Source organism: Sceloporus undulatus, chromosome 4, assembly GCF_019175285.1.
Source record: "Sceloporus undulatus isolate JIND9_A2432 ecotype Alabama chromosome 4, SceUnd_v1.1, whole genome shotgun sequence".
Classification (NCBI taxonomy): Eukaryota; Metazoa; Chordata; class Lepidosauria; order Squamata; family Phrynosomatidae; genus Sceloporus; species Sceloporus undulatus.
The window spans coordinates 204,827,354-204,849,754 of NC_056525.1; the positions used below are offsets into that span (position 1 = coordinate 204,827,354).

The 22,401-nt window shown below is 40.9% G+C and overlaps 1 protein-coding gene across 1 annotated transcript in view; it reads left to right on the top strand.

The window, feature by feature from the left end:
- Nucleotides 1–22,401, top strand: part of TRIM55 (tripartite motif containing 55) — a 53,464-nt gene that overhangs the window by 10,513 nt on the left and 20,550 nt on the right. Inside the window, exons 5-9 of the mRNA XM_042465492.1 lie at nt 8,542–8,775; nt 10,836–10,858; nt 10,974–11,098; nt 15,802–16,007; nt 18,204–18,494. Of these exons, the coding sequence (XP_042321426.1) occupies nt 8,542–8,775; nt 10,836–10,858; nt 10,974–11,098; nt 15,802–16,007; nt 18,204–18,494 (879 nt within the window). The remainder of the gene's footprint in view (nt 1–8,541; nt 8,776–10,835; nt 10,859–10,973; nt 11,099–15,801; nt 16,008–18,203; nt 18,495–22,401) is intronic.

A 22,401-nucleotide genomic window follows, 5' to 3' on the forward strand; every position in this document is an offset into this window, starting at 1 on the left:
CATGCTGTTTATAGTTTGCAACAAACAGAAGCTGTGAATAACAAAGGTGTCCCATGATAGAAGAGCCTTTAAGGCAAGATATGTGTTTTGTAAACAAACCAAGATGACTCAGACAAGGGTACACAGCCATATCCACTGTGGCAAGAGATGGTGGAAAGAAGAGGGAAGAGAAGGTAGCAATATAAATACAGTATGATCTGAGTCCAGAAAGATTATGCTTACTTTTAGAGGATCAGCTTGGAAAAGAGATTCTTGTTTTGGATGTCAGGCATTACAAATTATTTTGAAACTGACACAGTGAACGTGAATTCTACAACATGATGTAAATAATTTATCAGTACTTAATTTTGAAGGATAGAGGAAATCCTGAACGACATCCACATAACCACTCTTGACTCTCCTCTAACTTATCCAGATCATATGCACATACTCTTTATAGTCTTTAAAAGAAGCAGCTAATGAGGCCACAACATAGGTTTAGGGAGACAGTCCCCTATGCCCACCTTGTTGACAGTCAATGGGAGGATATGTGCTGATCGGGTAGGGGAAAAAATCTTTTTTCTTTTCAAAAAAATCATATTTTTATTCACTTGTTACAATTACATGACTTAATTACTTCACATACATATTCTTATTCACAATTCAGGTTTCCATATTTCCTTTCCCTCCTTTTCTTTGTTCTTCTTACTTCTTCTTTCTTCCGCCTTTTATATTTTCCCCTTTAATTAAAAAATCCCTACCTTTTTATTCTTATACCTTACTTATATCCTACTTCTACCCTACTTTCTCTTTCTTCTTTCCCTTATCTCTTCCTTATCTTTTTCTTACATTTCTTCTTATCCCTCATTTCAGTTACTCTGTCTCTTCACTTTTCCTTAGGCGCGTTACAGACCACCAAAAAGTACGCGCTCCACACGTACTAGGGTTAGGAAGGGGCATGCTAGGGTTAGGAAGGGTCTTACCTTCCTAACGGCCTCTGACCCTAGCACACGCGGAGTGCGTACTAAATGGCAGCGCCCGTCCACACGGGGGGCGCCATCTTGACGTCTCAGACGCACAGCATCCGGATGTCACGCAGCGGAAGTGACGCCGCGAGTGCACAACTAGTGCCTCGCAGCGCCACTTCCGGGTGGCAAGAAGAAGCGCCATTTCGGCACTTCTTCTTAGCTGCGCTGGGAAGCCTCGCACTCTGGCTGCTGGGGCTTCTCAGCGCAGCTAATGACGGCGGCAGCAGACCACCCGCTTTTGGGTGGTTTGTAACGCGCCTTAGTTTCTATCTATTCTCTCCTTATTTACATACACCTTCTTTCCACACATCCCTTACTTTCTAGACACTGTCTTATACTTTATCTTATTCTGTCTTCTCAACATCCACACAGGTGGAACAAATATCAGTGGTCATACACATCTATGTGGTCATGTTATTCCATAACTTGCAAAAAGGTTTTTTTTTTAGTATTGTTCTCCCAAAAGGGTATTTTTTCCTAAGCTATGCATTATTTGTGAGAATTTTTTCCACATGGTTTTCATGCTGTTTATTGAGTGTCTGAAGAAGCCACATTTGGATCAGAATTTGGGCCCTATCACTATGTGTGTGTGTTGTGTGCCTTCAAGTCATTTGCTACCTATGGCAACCCTAAGGGAAACCTATCATGGGATTTTCTTGGCAAGATTTGTTCAGCAGAGGTTTACCATTGCCTTCCCCTGAGGCTGAGAACATTTGATTTGTCCAAGGTCACCCAATAGGTTTTATGGCCAAGTGGGAATTGAACCCTGATCTCTTGAGTCGTACTTCAATGGTCAAACCACTACACCACACTGGCTCTCTGCCACCATATGACTACTCCAAGCCAATGATAAAAGGTTTGGGTCTATAAAATCAGAGTTTCACGTCTGAGCAACTGCATTATTTTTAAAGAAAAAACTCAAGAATCACACAATGATTCCTCTTAAGGACAGTGGACTTTGATAGGCTTGCCTGGGCTCCATGATGGGAGTAGTGGTCACCAGCAACTCGGAGGTCAATACTTAGTGGCTCAGATCTATATTTCCCCCCACAATGCCCTGACATGGTGTCACTCCAAGGTGTTGTGCAAAATTAAAATGGTGGTCTTAACTGAAATGTGGCTCCAGATTTGCAGGGGAAAAAACACAGTTGCCCTGGTGGCCTCTTTTGCAGTCCTGAAGTCCCAGATCTTGTCCAAGGATGGTGTTGGTTAAAATAAATGAACAGCAAGAAAAGCAAATCCTGAGGTTTCTTGGTATGTATTGATTTTAAATGGAAAGATATAGACATTTATATCACTGTCCTTACCTGTCCTTTCCTCCTGAGCTAGGCATGGGATGAAAACTTTAAACTTGGATTTTATTGCACAACCTCCATGCCCAGGCAGCTGGCATCCCGTACCCGATCATGGCATCCCATACTCAATCCGAACTTCTCCCTCATTTTTTGAAAGAATGGGATTTTCCCATTCTTTGCAAGGTGAGGAAAAAGTCTATACCCAATGCCTTGATGTCTCCTGCCTGGACATGGATGTGTGAAATAAAATCTGTGTTTAAAAGTTTTCATCCCATGCCTAGCTCAGGAGGAAAGGATGGGAAAGAGCAGTGCAATAAACCCATAGTTAAAACAACTACGTACTGATAGACATAGCAGAATAAAGCTTTCCGTGAACAGTGAATTTCCTGCTGTTGCCAGGCCTACATGACCTTGGCTAATGACCCATCACGTGCTACCATTTTACATCAGGAGTCGCAACTCCCATGGGGGTCAATTAGAGAGTGTCATTGCTTAATTGGAACACCACCTGGTTTGCTGACTCTGCACACATATTCAGGATAGGTCAGTAAGGGCATCTGAAACCTGCCACTCGTCCCATGACATTTTTCAGATACAAGAAATGGCATTTCTCTTTCAAGATAAAATTTCAAGCATAACATTGTGTTACTCATATGTAGCTTCCCTCCTACCCCTGTTTTCTTTCCTTTCCTTTTTTTTCAAAGCTAAAGCAGGTGTTCAGACTTCAGTCTCCAAGAAGAGACTGGTTCTGGATATGGGAAAGAGGATTGTCTTAACTCTTTCTTCTCTGCTGGCTTTACATGTTTAAATCAGTCTACTTGCTGCTTATGGCTGCATGACAGAAACACCAAAAGCTCCTTTGGGAAGAAGGAATTTGAAGATGGAAAAGCAGCATTGGGCCCATTGGGTCACTTTGGAGGTATGCATCCTAAGAGGCCAGAAGCTGCGCCAAAGCTACACTGCAGGCCTTAGGACTGGAGCATGGCTTTGGCATGGCTTCTGCCCTCTTAGGACACATGCAGCATTTAAATAGCATACCTCCAAAATGTCCTGAAGTACCTTTTTTGTCCTGTCTGTATGGGCCCATTATAAAGATACCTCTTCTGCCCCTGTGTCAGTTTGCATCTGCAATTTGAAGCTCAGGACCTTCCAAAACAAAACAAGCTTCATTTATATACTGCTTCATACTGCCTAAGCAGTGGTGTTTATCACACTATGCTCTTAAAGAGCTACTATTCCAGTGTGACTCCTCTAGCAGCCTCCTGTTGCATGCTGGGATTGGCAGTTTTAAGGAGCTGAACTTCTCTGCCTGAGAATTCTAAATACCCCTCCTTAAAACTGCCAATCCCAGCATGCAACAGGAGGCAGCTAGAGGAGTCACACTGGAATAGTACCTCTTTAAGAGCTCGTCTGATAAACACCAGTGTCTAAGCGGTTTACAACTGTAAGCTAATTTGCCCCCAACAGTCTGGGTACTCATTTTAGCGACCTCAGAAGGATGCAAGCCTGAGTCAAGCTTGAGCCCTTTTGCTAATCTTGAACTAGCAACCTTATGGTTTTGAGTGAGTGGCTGCAGTACAGGCATTTAACCACTGCGCCACCAGGGCTCCTAAAACTCCTGCAGGATGAAACAGCCAATACTGCTCAATTAATAATAATAATAATTTATTTATATTCTGCCTCTTCCTAAGGATCAAGGCAGGTTACAATGCACTTTGATAAAATACAGAAATATACAAATATACAGTATACAAATTATAAAAAAACAAAACCAACCCTATCCCTCCCCCATAAACAAAGACAATAACAATAAAAATACAGATTAAAAATAGTTAAAACCAGCAGGCAGAAGTGAGGCAATTTGGGGCAGACAGGGATCATCCATATTAGTGTAATAGAGGTCAGTCTGGGAGAGCCTGATGAAAGAGATCAGTCTTGACCGCCTTCTTGAAGGCATCAAGAGTGGTGATGTGATGGATCTCCTCTGGCAGCTCATTCTACATTTTAGGAGCGGTGGATGAGAAGGCTCCCTGGGAAACTGCAGCCAATCTGGTCTAATTAGGCTGCAGTAAATTCTGCCCAGAGGACCTGAGTGCATGGGGTGGATTATATAAAAGAAGGCGCTCCCGCAAATAATCTGAATCCAAAACATGTAGGGCTTTAAAGGTTATGATAAACACCTTGTACCGTGCCCAGAAACTAATTGGCAGCCAGTGGAGAGATTTTAAGATTGGTGTTATATGGTCAACTCTGGATTTTCTGGCAACCAGTCTGGCTGCCATATTTTGCACCAGTTGGAGTTTCTGAACTTGGCACAAGGGTAGCACCCCAAGGGTGCAGAAGTTGAACTGAGAGGTTAACAGTGCATGTACCACCATTTCTAGGTCCCCTGGCTCCAGGAAGGGTCGCAGCTGGCGTATCAGCCGAAGCTGATAACAGACGCTTCTGTGCTGACAACTGGAAGGAGAAGTCCAGGAGCACCCCAAAGCTGCAAACACAGTCCTTTAGGGGAACTCCTTCTGAAGGGAAGTTAGTCAGGCCGGCTCCTTTCTTGTTGAGATTCTGATAGATGGTCAAAACTTTATTATTTCACATGGCTTTTGATTTATAAAACTGCTTTTTAAATCAACTTAATTCACTCACTATCTTTTGACAGATGATTTTAAGTATATTCTATTATTTATCACTGTGGGAATCCTGCTGGGCTGAAAAGCAATTAACAAATATTATCAATCAAACAGTAAAAATCATGTCAGAAAGGAAAAAAGCTTAAAGCACTGTGGTCCTGATCCAGTTTGGAGGATATGGTATCTGATGCGTGCTTGTGTGTATTTTAAACAGCAAAAGATCCTGATCACATTATCTCCCCTGTCACATTTGTTTGTTTGTTTCAAGGATTTATATTCTGCCTTTCTCCCACAATGGGATTTAAGGCGTTGATTCTGCTTTCAGTTGTTTAAAGTCTGACAAAATGTCAAATGAAACCCATGCATACCTTTGTTTATATATGCTATTAAAATTAAATGTATTTATTTGCCAGAGGAAGAAATCAACTTAAAATTGTTGAATTTCCATCCCAAGTAAAAGGTTACAAAGAAAAGCTGAGGTAAATGCAGGCTTCAGTTTCAACATCTTGTGGCTCTAATTAGCAGGGGGGAAATCCATCGTAATCTCTTATGATGCCAAAGCAAAGGAGAGGAAATAATATACCAAGGGTGGTTCAAAGTCTCTAGAACCCATAGGAATAAAAAAATATTAGCAGTTAAAAACTTTGTTGTCAGAAAGCCTTTGCAATGCAAGGATGAAATTCGTTGCTATCAGGAGTTTGCAGGCTGAAACAAGCCTTTCAAGTAAGTTAACTGTAGAAATTAGAATCACACCAAAACAGATACTCTTCAGCATTGAAGCTTTAACAAACTTAAAACTGGGACCTCAAAGGTTTAAAGGCAATGATACATTAACAAGTAGAAGAAATCTCCAAGACCAATGTCGTGTCTTTCCAACAATGACTCACTTACATTCAGTATTCACTTTTCTGAACTCCCTACTTTCCAAATTTAAGTTGAGAAATTGAGATATAAGTTCTTTCACCATTTAATAGGCTTTGCATCCATAAATAATCCGAGATTCTGGGAAAAATGCCTTCAAGACATTTTCTATTTTTAGTTTTATGTATTAACTTTTAAACATATATCCCTTCTTTCTAGTGTTTTTGCACTACTCAAAGTGATTTATAATAATACTAGTGAAAACATAAAACAAGCCAGTATAAAAATGAGAATAGATGTAGCAGATAAACCTCCTAATGTATAAAATGTCATCTGACCAACAAACCAAAGCCTTGGTGGAAAAGAAAGTTTATACCTATCAACAGAAATGGATGGGGCTCAAATAGCATCACAAGACATTGGAGGTAGTTTGGTTAATATCTTTTCCCAGTAATAAAAATATAATGCTGCTAGATCCTTTTGTGGAGACCCACTTAATGGTGGAGGAGGAATATCACATGGTTCAAGTACTATGCCTTGTATTCTTTTGTAGTTGTTCAAGTGACAATAAGGCAGACAAGAAGAGAGGAGCATGTGGCAGTGTAGCAGCTACTTCTGTTTCTTAAAATGAAAAATAACTAAAAGTGGACCATATCAATTACCTTGAGAAATGGTTGGGTAAACAATTACTTTAAAGAGGTTGTAACTGTAAAGGTAATTGGACACCTTGCAACTATAACAGTTACTAATAGCTTTTCAAAAGGAACTTTCGAAGCTCTCCAACCTCTCATTTCCAACTCAGTGTACTTCTATCATACCAGTAAGACATAAATCAGGGCCTTAGGAAGTAGGTACAAGAGGCAATATCAACCCAGTGATTCTTCTTCATTTCACATTACTTTCTACCATACTGGATATCATCTTGCTGAACTTTGAAATTCATCAAGCTGAGAAAATTATCTAGAATTGCGGGACAAAATTTTGTTAGTTGAAGATATAAGTTTCACATTTTTCTACAGCTTGGGATGGAGTGATTTAAAGAGAGATTTAAACAGCTGGTGCATTATAGATGTCATTTATAACATTTTCTGACCTTCCCTGGGTTTGCTTGCTGAAAAGTTTGAACAAGACAAGCTACTAAAATAGAATATCTGATTCTTTACTTTAATTATATTTATGTTTAGTTTCAAATACAAAGGCAGAACCTTCAAAGCTACATTTAGCTTCCATAATTCTACACAGATTTTTTTCAGTACAGTTCATGTGTACAGTTCATGTTGGAGAAAGATATATTTAGGTATGAAACCCTTCATAGAGGGAATACTTTGAAAGCATAATATGATATATACAGTGGTACCTCGGGATACGAAATACCCAGGTTACGAAATTTTCGGGATACGAAAAAATCCCATAGGGAATTATTGTTTCGGGTTACGAATGTTTTTTCGGGTTACGAAAAAACTTTTGGTGCTTTTTTCGGCTTTTTCGCACGGAATCGCGGCTTTTCCCCATTAGCGCCTATGGCAATTCGGCTTACGAAGGCTTTTCGGGTTACGAAAGCGGCCGCGTTACGAATTAATTTCATAACCCGAGGCACCACTGTAATTAGGTATAAATTTCCAGTACCATATCATTGGTTTTTTCTAACTGTTACAGTGAACCTGATAATAGTATAGTTTTGATATGTTAGGTATCCTCCAGTCAGTAGTCCTGGCCATTGCTGGGCTATTCTATTTCTCCTCATAGGAGTTGTTCTTGCTTTTTTCTTTTTTCCTCTTCCCTCTCCACTTCCTTCCTTCCTTCCTTCCTTCCTTCCTTCCTTCCTTCCTTCCTTCCTCTCTTTCTTTTTTGCTTCAAATGTAGTGTGGGTTTAGTTTACTCCCAGAAACTGTTAATAAAGGCATCAAATGTGGGACCTTCTAGATGCTTTTGTGGTTTGTGTGCAAGACGTTATGCAGTCTATGGTCTCACCCCTCTCAACAGACCTTTGCCTTAGCTATCCTATATATGACATCCATAATCTTACCTTAATTTTACCAGAAAATACACAACATTAAAAAAAATATTTAATCACATGGCTGGGTGCTTCATTGTGACCTTAAGCAGGACTGACCTACTACAGCACCAGAGAATGACATCACAGGATGCTGTATAAACAGCCACCCAGCATCACTGTGAAATGTTCCAGAAAGATCTGGAGCAGAATGCAGGTTTTTAAAAAGTGGAATAATGAAGGAATGACCAGGATTCACTGTGGGACTGCACTTCCCACATGTAGACAATCTGCAGATGAATTGGGCCTTTGGCCCTACCCCATGTGGACAGGGCAATGCAACAGCAGGTGGAAACCACTGCAAATGCTCCTTGCAGACATGCTCCAAGATAAGTGTTGTCAATAGTATCAGAGCCTCTAGTCATGGTGGAGACATGGGGTGCTCTGGGAACATAAGCCAAAAATTACCTTTTCCAGGCTCTGATTATTACATATTATGGTGCCTTTCTAACCCCAAATTATTATTTTGAAATATTCAAGATGATGTCTAACATCTGTGAAACATTCTTGCTCAAACACTTTTCATGTGGAGAATCTCAGAAACCACTTGCTCTTTAAAAGCACCTTTCAGTATAAAAGGGGAAAATACTCTGTTCAGGAAAAAAAAATGATGAAAGCAATTCCTGGTGTATATAGAAATAAAAACTATTGGAGAAAATATAGCACTTTTTAACATGAAGCCAATGATTCATTCGCAGGACTGTTGCAAAAGACAGAAGGAGCATCTATGTGAAAAATTTGATTGTTTGTACTCAATTTTGGAAGAAAGAAAAAGTGAAATGACACAAGTCATCACTAGGACCCAGAAGGAGAAACTGGAACATGTCCGGTCTCTGATGAAAAAGTACACAGACCATTTGGAGATGGTGTCAAAACTGGTGGAATCAGGCATCCAGTTTATGGAAGAGCCAGAAATGGCTGTGTTTTTACAGGTTGGTTAAAGAAGGGTCAGAAGAAGCAAAAGAATATAATCTCTGATGCGTTAATTAAATTTTCTCATGCCTCTATTCCTGCAGTGTCCTGTGACTGTCAATGCAAGGAGGGAACCCTTCTTACCATTGACCTTCATGAATAATTTCTATTATTATTATTATTATTATTATTATTATTATTATTATTATTATTATTATTATTATTATTATTATCATTATTATCTGTTGCAACATATCCAGCAATGCATTTTTGGAATATCTGATTAAATTGGGTCACAAAAACATTTTCTACATGGGCAAAATAAACCAGCCTTCCCTATCCTTTCAGTGGGGAGACCAGACAAGATAAAGGGCCCAATCCCCAAGACTGGCACAATAGTCCAGATGTTGCCTGGACTGTTCAGTGCCAAGCCCAAGGTATACCCCTCTAATCACAGATTTTTAAAAGTCCCCAGTTGCTTCGGATCTTCCTAGAAGATCTGGAGCCCTCCATTTTGAGGCTGGTTGGTGGTTTGTGTGGGTGTTCCACTGTGCTGCCCAGCATGGCTACCACTTCTGCCACAGGTCTCTTTGCTCTGAGCTCAGAATGAGATGCCCAGCCATGTGATGAAGGCTAGATGCCTCATTCTGAACCCTGCCACTGCCATACAAGGCAGCACAGCAGAACAGCTGCCTGGTGTCACAACAGAGGGCTAAGGTAATGGGGCAGGGTTGTGGCAGCTCTGAGGCCAGGATACTCTGGGCTGCTCCCCAAATATCCCGGCCAGTGGAGAAAGGACCAAAGTCTCATGCTGTAATAAATTCTTAATTAGAACTCTTTGCCTTTTTGTTGCAACAAACACATGCAGCTGCCCTTTTGAAATAGTTAGCATGTAGTATTTATAGACTTGAGATTTTTCTCTCAGTTAATTCAGGAAGCATCCTAATATTTTTTATTATGAATACCTAATATAAATATAAAAACATTAAATTAATAACTTATTTACTTTAATTGTTTTAAAATCTTCTTTAGAATTAAGCATGAAACATCTCTAAGTTACTAGGGATATCCAAGGGAAAGGCTGAAGAAAGAGGGCCATTTATGAAATAGGTGCAGTGCATGTAAATCATTGAATAGAAAACAGGCAGTTATAGTTGTGTTTTTGTCATCATGACACTACTTCCTTGTGATTCATTTGTTTTGCATACATTTAACTCCAATTTCAGTTGTAGTCTTCACATGCTATAAAATTTGCACTATTCTTTTTTTAAAAAAGAAACATCTTTTTATATCCTCACATTTATATCGTCAAGGGGAAGGACCTAAAGCTTGTGGTGAGATCAGATTTCTCTCATTTAAATGGACATTTCCCCCACACACATTTCAGAAAATCACTGCTCTTACATCAGAAGATAATAAATCTCAGTCATTTCAGAACATGACAGCTCTGCAAAGAGATGCCAATGCACAGCAGTGTTTCATATGTTTGCAGTTTTGCTCTGGGATCTCCACCTACACCATTCTATTCATAGATCTCATAGATGGAGTCAGGGCTGGGTTAGCCATTATATTAACTATGCTAAAGCTTACAGGTAAACTGAGTACAATATAATTTTCTTGGCATTCCCCAATGTAAAAAAAATGTATCAGTCCTATTTCCCCCCCCCCCCACACACACACACAAAATTCCTTTATCTCATTCATTACATGATAGTAGAGCAGTATTCGTGGTTACAGCTCAAGGGACATTGGCATATTGGTAGTCTGCCACTGCATTTTTGTCTGAGGAATTTCTCTGATTACTATATTGAGGAAAATGTTCAAGATGGCATGTTGCAGTAAGTACAGGAGGAATAACTGTGGTCTCCATATATGTTCAGCCTTATGAACCTAAAGTGAAGTTTCTAAATCTTTTCTAAACCTTGTGAAAACAGCATCCACAGTATTGGTTGAACATGTTTGCAACCACATTATTGGTTGTGTTTCAAAAATCTGTGTAATAATTAATTTGTAATCTATATGCCTTTTTTTTTAAAAAAATACATAATTTATTTCATTGGTTATATTTTGTTTTTCACAGAATTCCAAAGCATTGCTTCAAAAGTAAGTTCTTTCATTTAAGAAAAGGTGTTTTATCACATTAATCAGAATCCATCAATTTTTAAAATTCTGATTTGGAAGTGCTAATGCAAATAACACAGTATTGTTTCTGTTTTAGAATTACCGAAGCCTCTAAAGCATTTCAGATGGAAAAAATCGAGAATGGTTATGAAAGTATGAGCCACTTCACAGTCAATCTCAACAGAGAAGAAAAGATAATAAGGGAAATTGACTTTTCCAGAGGTAAGTGTTTTTGTTCTCATTTTTCTAAACCCAATAGCTTCTTCTTCTTTTTCTTCTTTTTTAACTGTGGAAGTGCACATGTTTTGCGATGACATCCTGTCAGAAATATGATTAATAGAACCTTTTTGACATTTCACAAATATAACAAGGCCATTTCACATGCCTCATAATCAAAAGTAAACTCTCATGAAGACTGACATAGCATGCTGATTTTTTTTTTCTTTAATAGAATCTGAGGCCTTGGCACTCACACTATACATCACCATTTTTCAAGAGTCAAATATCCAGTACACAACAGTTATTAACCCCTGTCTGGCCTGTTTGTATGACTAAGCAGAACCACCACAAGTATTACCTAAGTGATGCATAGAGAACATTTTCTTGCATAAAATCATTCATCATATATGATGAAAGGGTGGGGATTTGTGGTTTCTATTTCTCTGGGCAGAAAGACTTACTTAGCATCAGTGTTATTCTATGAGTAATATTAACTCATTAAGGATATTCATGCCTACCTGTCAATGTGAAAATAATAATATGAATTTTACATTATCAGTATAAAGAAAAAAATCCAAGTATAAGCAGAAGTGTGGGAAAACTTTAAACTAGATTTTTGGATCTCAGCTCCTATCACCTCATATAGCATGACCAATATTCAGCGATCATGGGAGCTAAAAAGGTCCTATCTTGTGGAATTCATCTTCTACCGTTTCACCTAGTATAGCCAATGGTCAGTTAATGTGAAAATAACACTAAATCAGTGGTGGTTCTGGTCCATGAACTGGTGCTAGTTCACAAACTATTGCCTGCCACTCTGAGGTGAGTTTCCAAGGAGAAAAAAGAAACAATTGCAGACAAAAGAGATGTAGTGCTGGGTTCTGACACATTGCAGGTCAGAGTGAGGGTGATCTGCCCAGTCCAGCACATTAGATAGCTTAAGAAGCACTGATCAAAAACATCCAAAGTTTGATATGATATTTAGGTGTACATCTAAGGAAATGTTTTGGATATCTCTTGCCACTTTTGATGTTTTCAGTAGCACTGTTCTAGAAGTATTAACTCTTTACCATGTGTTGTTTTTTTCTCTGTATGTGTAAGTATATCTTATGTTTAGTGAGACTTTGGCTGCATTCACACTGTGAAATAACCCAATGTGGAACCCAGGTTATTTTCATGGTATTCACAGTGCAGTTTGGGGGGGGGGCATTTGCACCAGGTCCCTTAACTGCAACTTTTTTTTTTTTTTGGCACCACAACAATCCACATCTTTGATAGTGTGATCAATCAGGGCCACACAAGATCATTCCTGGAAATGGAAGTGCCTCCATTTTGGAACAATCCAGCACTAATGTGACTGTCAAGCAGTGTTTAAATGGTTGGAGAGATTCAATCACAGTAAACTAGTGTGAACAGCAACCTGGTAGCGACCCAGTATTGCGTCACATAGGAGATCTGGATCTCCTCGGGACAAAAAGATGAGTGTGGATGCACCCTAAGAGCCAAGGCTCTTTTCCACTATATTTGAGAGGCATAAGAACATCATACCAGCTATATTCAGAGAAGGACGGCAGCTTAATCCATCTCCACAAATTGAAGCAGGAATGTTAAGCACACTGAAATACCATAAATTGCAGCTGTTTAGAGGAAAGCAATATATGGTAATTGATCTGGGAGTAATTAATAACTCTTCTTTAATCCATTGGCTTTCTGAAGTCTTTCTGGTATCATATATCTCCTTAACTAGTCCCCTATACATTGCAGTTTTGAAATAAGCATTCAGTATTTTTCCTGGAATGGTTAGCATTAGAACAATAAAGTCAGGCACAATATGTACAATAAACAGGAATATTTATAAACACATTCCAGAATAAGTTGTCAGGAAGCCAAATTTGAAACCACTTACTCTAGATTGGTGGTCCCCAAACTTTTTCCTGCTACTTTCTCCTTTCCTCTTGGGCAACAAGCACCCCTGCACATGCTTATTTCTTAATAATAGGTCTACCGTTCTACTTCAGATTCAAAACAACAAATCTCTTTGCACCCAGTCAACCTGGGAACAGCAACTGAGCAGATGGCTGAGCAGCAACTGAAAAGTGTCTCACCTGTGCCAGCCTTGCAGCAAAGGCCAGCGCAGGCAAGAGGCCTCTTGGTCCTTGGTCAGTCAGCTGCTTGGTTGCTGCTCCCTGTCTTCCCCACCTAGCATCAAGTGCCCCCCCCCAACACAAGCACATACACACATTAACATTGTTTCTTCTGCTGCCTTTTCTCTTGACTTGTCCAACAAAAGAAGGCAGGAGCAGCAGTGCAGTTCCAATTTGTCAGCCACGTCCCAGCAAAGCTCACAAAGCTTAAGCAGGGTCCTAAATATGAAAGCTCCTTTTTTGTTGCTTCTTCTCCCCTGCCGCCATGTGCTCTAACACCTTGCTCCAGTCAGTCAGTCTGTTCCAAATTGGAGCTACGCTGAGCTACAAAAGCAATGTATCCAACGCACCCAAGCCTCACAAGTTTCCTCACTACCACCACCACTATTAGGGAAAGATGGCTAATGGTATGAGCTTACACAGACAAGTGAAGAGTGGGAGATGAAGTGAGGTGGTACAGGGGGTTTAAGCGACCCTGAAAAGAAGTTTCATGCAACCCTCATCCCCACTATGGTCCTAAAGGCTGATGGTTCTCCTTGTCTTTCTTCTGCACCAATACTTTGACTGAAAGCCCCCTTACTGCCCCCTTTTCTGCTCACCACCTCCCTGGATCTTTCCAAAAACCCTGGGAGGGCATACTACCCACTGCTTTAGGTGGGTAGGACAATAGTCATCTTGGCTATATATTTGTTCCATTCTTATAGTAAATGCATATCTAGAGCAGGGTACAGACCACCAGAAAGAGGCGGCCGGCAGCTGCCTCTTTTTTCACATAGCTGCACCACAGCAAACAAATTGCTTGGTGGGGTTGCGCGAAAAAAAAAGGAGCACTGAAAAGCGGCTCCTTTTTGCGCTGTTGCAAACTGCTGGCAGCCACACAATCACGTTGCTGCTGTGCAGCTCCATCTGGACAGCGCACAGCAGTGATGTCATAGCTGTGTGCACCGTCTGGACAGCTGTCGCCATGATGTCGCAAAGGGCCTGTCTGTACAGGGCCTAGTTGTTGCATAAAAAGGAAACGGGAATGAAAGCCGCGCCCTTCCCAAGTTACATTACTACACTTCAAAGTAGGTTTCCCCCAACCCAGTTCCAATACTGGAAGAGAACTGGTCACTGAGAATACCACTGAAATTGACAGCACAGAGAATTTCAGCAGGGAAAGGTTTGGTTTCACTCCCCTCCTGTATGCACTTTCTTTCTTTCTTTCTTTCTTTCTTTCTTTCTTTCTTTCTTTCTGTAAGTAGACTCCTCTCACCAGTTCTATACATGAATGAGGAAAGCAGGTGTTCATAATACATGATACCCAAACCTTGGAAAAGTTACTTTTTAAAACTAAGCCACCAGAATCCTCCAGCCAGTAGTCTCACTTCAGGCTGGCTGTGGGACTCTGGAAATTGTAGCCTGAAAACTTTTCTGAGTTCTGATGCATCCCTCCACACTTAAGTTTGGTCTGTCTTTGCCTTATGTTAAAACTATGGGATCTTTTTAAAGAAAAATTCAAATAATGTATCATTTCAGTAGTACCCAAAAATGAAATCTATCCACAGTCATCCATGACTTCTGCTGATCATGCTCCATGTCCTGACTGGTACTGCTATTTGTAACTTCCTGGAGATAAATAACATTAAAAAAACAAATCCCTTTTGCTTCCTATTATAATCTGTGTAATTCTGTGACAAGATAAATAATCTGTTTTATTAAGATTATCAGGCAAACAATTTATCAGAATGTGAGAGGAACAATTTACTGGTAACATAGTTATCTGTCATTTGTTTTTAAAGTAACATAGGAGATTATCACACCAGGGAAAGTGACAGGAGCATACCATAGTCACCTGTAACTTGTTATTGTCAGGGTAATGAGTGCAACAAAGTTACATTTCAAAAAAAGTATAACAAGTAGAATCACAAGTAACACTTTCTAATTACTTTCAAAGTTACTTTTGATGGACTTTTAAAAGTATTTTAGAGGATTTTTTTTATCTTTTATGCCATTATTTTTTCAACTCTAAGGGTTTTTCCCCTCAAAAAAGAAAAAAAATGCAAAGGAATGCAGCAACTAACAAACAAGTTAGTGTCCAGCATTCCAATAGGTAATGACAGTGTTGCTCTCCAATGCTGAGAACTATAATGGAAAATGAGTTGTTTTTGAAAAGTAAATTCTATGTTGTGCCTCAAGAAACATATGCCATTTATTTTTGACATTTGTTTCAGCGATCTCTAGGAATCCTAGTTTATGTGGAGAGCAGTTTTTGTGAAAAGCTCAACAGAAAATAACACTTTGTAGATTGCTTAAAATGTTAAAAAGTTATATTGCCAGTGAGTATAAGATAAGAGGAGAGGGAATCTATGAATAAATGTTGAAGCCTACTATCCTGCTAATGGGGCTATCCTAAAACTCAACTTAAGATTTTGAATTCTTGATATGGCATCATTTGTTTAAAAAGTCCATGCTATCCTACAGAGAAAAAGAAAAAACAGAACTGGTCCTGTGTTTATAAAGAATGCACATATCTTATTTTAAGGGAAACAAGTGTTATACTTCCTCTTTATGTTATATTAGAGGAGGAGGAGGAAGATGAGGATGTGGCTGAAGGAGAAGCAGTCCACACAGAATCATCTGGTGAGGAAGAGGGAGTATCTGAGCAAGCATCTCAACAACTACAGCAGAATGCTGTGCCAGAAGAAATGCCAGCTGTTTCTCAGACTATCCTACCATCAACATTGCCACCGCCACCATCCATGAATGCTGCCTCTTCCGATAATCAGGTAAGTGTTTGGAGAAATTCTTGTTCCAGCTCATGTTTTCTTCCTATTCCCTTCCTCCTGATGGTCAAAATTGTGGAGAAGTCATTTTCCAATAGTCTCATCATACTGTCACTTTATACTACAAAGCTTGGCTCTGTGTTATCCAAAGGACCATATTCTCCCATACAAGTTTAGTTGGGTTTTGAGGTTGTTAGGTGAGGTCCTTCTCTCAATTCTGCTATGTTATGAGTTACATCTAGAGTGAATGTGGAAAAGGATTCTCTTGGTGGTCACTCCCAGGCTCTGGCCCTTATCAGATGAGTGTGGAACTGGGGGTTTTGCGCACTGGGTGGTTCGAATTCGCGTTATTTCGCAAAGTACCATCATACCAGCATTCGAATGGCCCAATCCGCACTCACGTGAATGCACGAGCTGCCAAACTGAATGCGTACTGGCTCCTCTTTTTGGAGCCTGTTGGCCAGTGCACTGATAAGGGGATTGGCGATATCCGGATTTTTTCTCTGTTCGATCTCAGTGCGAATGGGTCTGGTATGAATCCCCAGTCCTGAACTCCGTCGCAAGACCCCCAGATTCCAATTTTTACTTCCGGTGGGTCTTTCCTCTTGCCGGTTCCAGGGAAGCGGAGGGGGGGCGGGGGGGGGGCTGCATCCCAGGCAGGGAACAGGCGCGGGGCCGCTAGAATCGTGGCGATCGCCGCCGTTCCAGCCGCCTCCTCCTCCTCCTCCCGGCTTGAGAGGCATCCCTGGCTGCATCCCAGGAAGGGAAGAGGTGCGGGGGCCGCTGGAATTGCGGTTCCAGCAGCCTCCTCCTCCTCCTCCCGGCTTGGGAGCCAGCCTAGGCTGCCTCTCAAGCCAGGAGGAGGAGGCCGCTGGAACGGCGGTGATCGCCGCGATTCTAGCGGCCCCGCACCTGTTCCCTGCCTGGGATGCAGCCAGGGATGCCTCTCAAGCCGGGAGGAGGAGGAGGAGGCCGCTGGAACGGCGGCGATCGCCGCGATTCTAGCGGCCCCGTGCCTGTTCCCTGCCTGGGATGCAGCCCAGGCTGGATCCCAAGCCGGGAGGAGGAGGAGGAAGCCGCTGGAATCACGGCGACCCCAAGAAAGGCCATCCAGTCCAACCTCCTTCTGCCATGCAGGAACTCTTAATCAAAGCATCCCCATTGACTTAGATGGCCATCCAGCCTCTTTGACAGCCGCTGGAACTGCTCCTCCCCCCCCCCCAGAATACATACACACACACTCACACACACACACGCAGAACCGGGCATTGCTAATTTGTTGCAAGGGAAGGTCATGGTTACGTTAAAACCAAGCAGGAATGTAGAGAGGAAACAGTAACGGGCACGTTGTATCGCGATTGTTAATGTGCATGAGCTGGCTCTCCAGCTGTTTACCGGGCTGTCATGACGGGACCTCCCCTTTCACCCCGGAAGCGTTTAAGGTCGCAACCCATGCAGGGCACCACTGAGCATGTGCGAGGCGGCCGATACGAATCGGCCAATCCTCATGTTGAGCACCGGTGTGACAAAACATTCTGCACTGAATGCACTTCACTCGAATGCGGATTGGCCAATTTGAATCCTGCCAATGCGGAAGGACTCCCAGGTATGACAGTACATTGCGTTATGACGCGAATTCGAATCGCCCAGTGCAGAAGACCCCCAGTTCCACACTCATCTGATAAGGGCCTCTGTAAAATCCTACCAAGGGTGGTTAGGCTATCACCCTCAGCACTGTCTTCTTTCCAACAGGCTAACACCTTTTTTACTCTAGCAGGTATTTCATAACTGATCTCACTTGGTACAGAAGAAGTTTTAACAGGATGTCTGTTGTATTTTTAAAAAGTGTTTAAAATTTTTATGATTTCATTCATTTTATGCTTTTAACTGCATTTTTATGTCAAATTGTAAATTGTAAACTGTTTTAAATCTCATTCATGATAGAAAGATGGGATATAGATTGAAATAAGCAAATAATAAATAAATACTGAGATGAAATCTGAGGGTGTGATTTTTCTGCAACTATTAAGTCTGGTTTTTAACCTTAAATAGGAAAAAAAGTCAAATTATTCAGTTTAATGTCAGGGGAACTGTTAGTTAGGAACTGCACCTTTTTCAGTAAGAGGGAGATGGTGGGCTATTGAAAGTATACAGTAATTCACACTGTATTCTTTGTTTTTAATTTTCTGTCCTATTAAGGGTGAAACTGTGCTGACTACAACCCAACAATCTGCAGGACTAGTAGACATTGAATTGGCATCAAGAGGAGAGCTGATTGATCCTTTGTTTTATCCTAGCTGGTATAAATCTCAGCAACAACAAACAAGCAATTCAAACACAACTTCAGTGACCGAAAATAGGCAGGTAGGGCCTTGCATTCCTGCAGAGGTGAATGGAAAGAAGGCAGAAACTCCAGGAATAGCTACTACTACAAATGTGAGTTCTGCCATGAATGGTAAGGAAGCCAATACACCCACAGATACTTCACAGGTTAGTATTTAGTCTCCAATTATGTTGTATTTAGTTAGGATCCTACATAAAATGTAATAGTTAGATGGGGAATGTCTGGTAAATTCTTTTTTCCAACATTTGCCAGTACAGCCAAAGTTTCAATGAAATCTCTCCCCCGCCCATGCACCATCCCCAAAATAACAAAAGAGTTTTAAGATATCTTAAAAACTGACAATTTGTTTGGCATATGCTTTTCATACACTTCATTCCATTTGATGAAGGGAAATGTGATGGGATGGGCTGCAATCTACAAACATTTATGCTAAATAAAACTTGTTAAAGTGCCACAAGTCTCTACTGATTTTGATGAAACAAGCAAGCAAAGGTAGTTTACCCCATAACAGAAATCACTCCAATTTAAAGGAGTTCTTAAAATTAAAATTAAAGAATTCAAATTAATCAGGTGTGATTACTTTTACAAGACATTCAAAATACTTTGATTTTGGTCCACAGACTTTGAGATGCAGTCAATCACTTTGGATTGTTTTAGTTTCACTCCCCCAGATGTTCTTTGAGCAAACAAATTGTAATGTTCTTTAGAACACCTGTCTTGGAATTAGGCATGGGCTGGATGTCCAGAGGAAAGGTATAGTCCAGTGATGGTGAACCTTTTAGAAGCTGAGTGCCCAAACTGCAACCCAAAACCCAATTATTAATTGCAAAGTGCCGAGTGCCCAAACTGCAACCCAAAACCCACTTATTAATTGCAAAGTGCCATGTCCCTCTGGCTTTCTAGTAACAAACTCTGGCAAACTCTGTGCTGGGGCAACGGCACATGTGCCCACAGAGAGGGCTCTGAGTGCCACCTCTGGCACGCGTGCCATAGGCTCGCCATCACTGGTATAGTCCATAAGACATTCACCTCCTTGCACATGGCACTCTTCCGTGTTCACTTTCCTTCTTCCTTTGGACTCCATCTACACCAGTGTTCAAAGAAAGAGGGCATGTCAGGTTCATCCATCACCTTGCTCTTGTCACTGGTTTAAGAGGCCAGGTGAACCAGCAGCAACATTAAGGCAGAGAAACAACAACAGGACTCTAGAGCTGAGCAGTGGGCTCTCTGTTTGGATGTGCATCACATCAGCAGCCCAGCAATGCCAGCTCCTGATGCCAGCATTACTTGGAATCAATATTAAATAGATGACCAGACAAGTCTAAAGTGACCTTTGCAAAAAGGTAACATAGTAATATTAAGTCATATGGCTTTGATAAAACCAGTTGATCTCTGCTCAATAGGACTTTAAGCTTGGATTTCTCAGGCATCAGATTCTTGTGAAGCCCTCCTCCAGTTTAAAACACACAGAGGGAACAATTTCTGAAATGCAGGAGAGTTTCAGAAGCCATTTGTGATATGGCATGGAAGTCCTTGCCCTACATCAATAAAAAGTAGCTTTGGAAAAAGTCCTGAGTTGCTTATACACAAGGTCAATAAGGAGCTGGGGATTTCTGGTTTAATGCATGTAAATGCCAAAATAGTAACAGAAGATTCCATTTGTCTTTGTCCCTCTCTCTTTAAGTCAGACAGATCATGTAATTCTGCAACTGCTAGTGAATATAGAGTGTGTTTGCTTCTAATTCACTGAGTGGCTTGTACAAACGTATCAGAGCGACACCTCTGGACTATACAATTGTCCTTGTTTAACCTGTGTGCAAATTGTTGAATTTTCAACCTTCTTAGGTTTCCCTTTCCTTTTTTAAAAAACTGATACTATCTCAAAGAAAGCATGTTGTGTTTTTAATTAATTTTGCATTTCCAATAACTGCATTTTTCCAATGGTGTTTGTACTGTGATCCTAAAATAGTATAATACAATAAGATAGATCCAGATTTTCATTCAAGTTCCACTGGAAAAGAGAACAGACTTTTTCTCATTTCTCCTTACTCTTACACATATACCTCTTTTCCCTTTGCAGAAATGTTCTAGATGGCTTAAAGAGCCCCCCCCCCAAGAATATCTGGGGCTGCAGAGGACAGGAAGAAATCACATCTTCCCTTCTTCCTCCAATCGAGAGCTTTCCCTAGATCCTGTTTCTTTCACAGAAAAACAATTCTAGATCCAAGCCAATAAACTCACTAACTGCAATAGATACTAGGCCTACAGTAAGACTACAGTCCTATGTACACTTACCCAGCAGTAGTCATACTCAGCTCAATGGGGCTTACTTCTGAATAGACATGTATAAGATGATGGCCATGTAAATTGCTGTTATTGCGATTTCTAAACTGTGGTCTGATCATGATTTCAAAACAGACAATACCAGTCCTTGCTTATTAAAATCGACACAGCTTGGAAAAGTTAGGTTTTTGGACAGCACCTCCCAGGATCTACAGCTATCATGGCCACTAACTTTCCAAAGCTCTGACAATCTATGGCAGATATATTGCCAAAAGCCACTCGTTCTCACTAGTTCCTTTCAAAACTATATGTGAATTCCCTTAGACTGAAGATTCTAGAAGGAGGAGTGATTGCCACATGTGAACAGTATACTGAACATACATGAATTCATCCTAACATGCATGATGCTCTTGAGACCTATGGACTTAAAAGATGCACTAACAGTTCAGAAGGTCTTTATTAATGTTATTATATCAGTTTACGGCCTGTTACAGACTGCCAAAATAAAGCTGCTTCAGGTCTCTTTGGAGGTATGTTGTTTAAATGATGCATGCATCCTAAGAATCCAGAAGCTGCACCAAAGCTGCACTCCAGTGCTTAGGAATGGAGTGTGGCTTTGGCGCGACCTCCGGACTCTTAGGACCCATGCATCATTTAAACAGCATACCTCCAAAGAGACCCGAAGCAGCTTTATTTGGGCAGTCTGTAACAGGCCCACATTTCTGTTCTCAATACACTACATGGAAGTATGTCCTATTAATAACTAGGAAACTTCCATCCACATGTGCTTTTGAGTTTTGACTGTATCATGGCTGAGCTACAGGTGGCTACCAGAGACAAGAGCTGGAAACCAGGACTGAATCATGCAGTCAGAGCTGGTATCCTCACAGAAGCTGACAAAAAAAACCTTGTTACAAGGTTCCAGACCAACAGGGCCTCCAGTGATCAGCTCAGTGGTCAATCTATGTGGATTTATTCAGTTTAGAGAAGGAGTGGGGATCACCTGGGCCCTAGGATCAATCCAGGCCTCCTAGCATCTCAAGGTCCATAATGTTTAGTTACTGACAGTAAGAATTTTAAGCTAAAATATGCTGGTATGTTTGGTCCCATGCTTTTTCCTATGGCCCCATCCACCACTAAAATGTACCCCTCCAGATCTGAAACTGAGTTCAGCCCTTGGTTTGAAAGAGGTTTCCCACCTTTGGTATAGAGACTTCCTGCCAGGGAACAGATAGATAAACATAGGGCCTAACTACATGTAACACTGATGACATGATTAGAGAGCACATTTTTACCTTTAAAAATAAAACAATGAAATGTGCTAAAGAGAGAGTGATAGTGACCAGCATAACAGACAGGGAAGGGAGAGTTAACCGTTCCTCTTGGATGTTTTTGTGCCTTGAGGTTGCCTGTTTACTTATGGCAATCTCATTAATTTCATGGGGTTTTCTTGGCTATTGCCTCCTGCTGCAATTTAGCCTACAGCATCTGGGGTACTTTGAAGTCCCTTCCAAGTATTAACAAGGCTCGACCAGGCTTAGCTTCCAAGATAACGTCGGATCTGATTCCTTTAGGGTATACAGCTTTTCCTCTTCAACCTCAACCCCAATAAAAATTGCCTCCTTACATCCATTTTATACATGGCAGTTAGCATTAGGATACAATCAAATTAGAAAAAAATGTCCACGTTGGCTGGGAGATTCTGGGAATTACTTTTTTGCTGTGTGACTTCAAGTCATTTCCAACTTAGGGGACCCTGAGATGAACCTA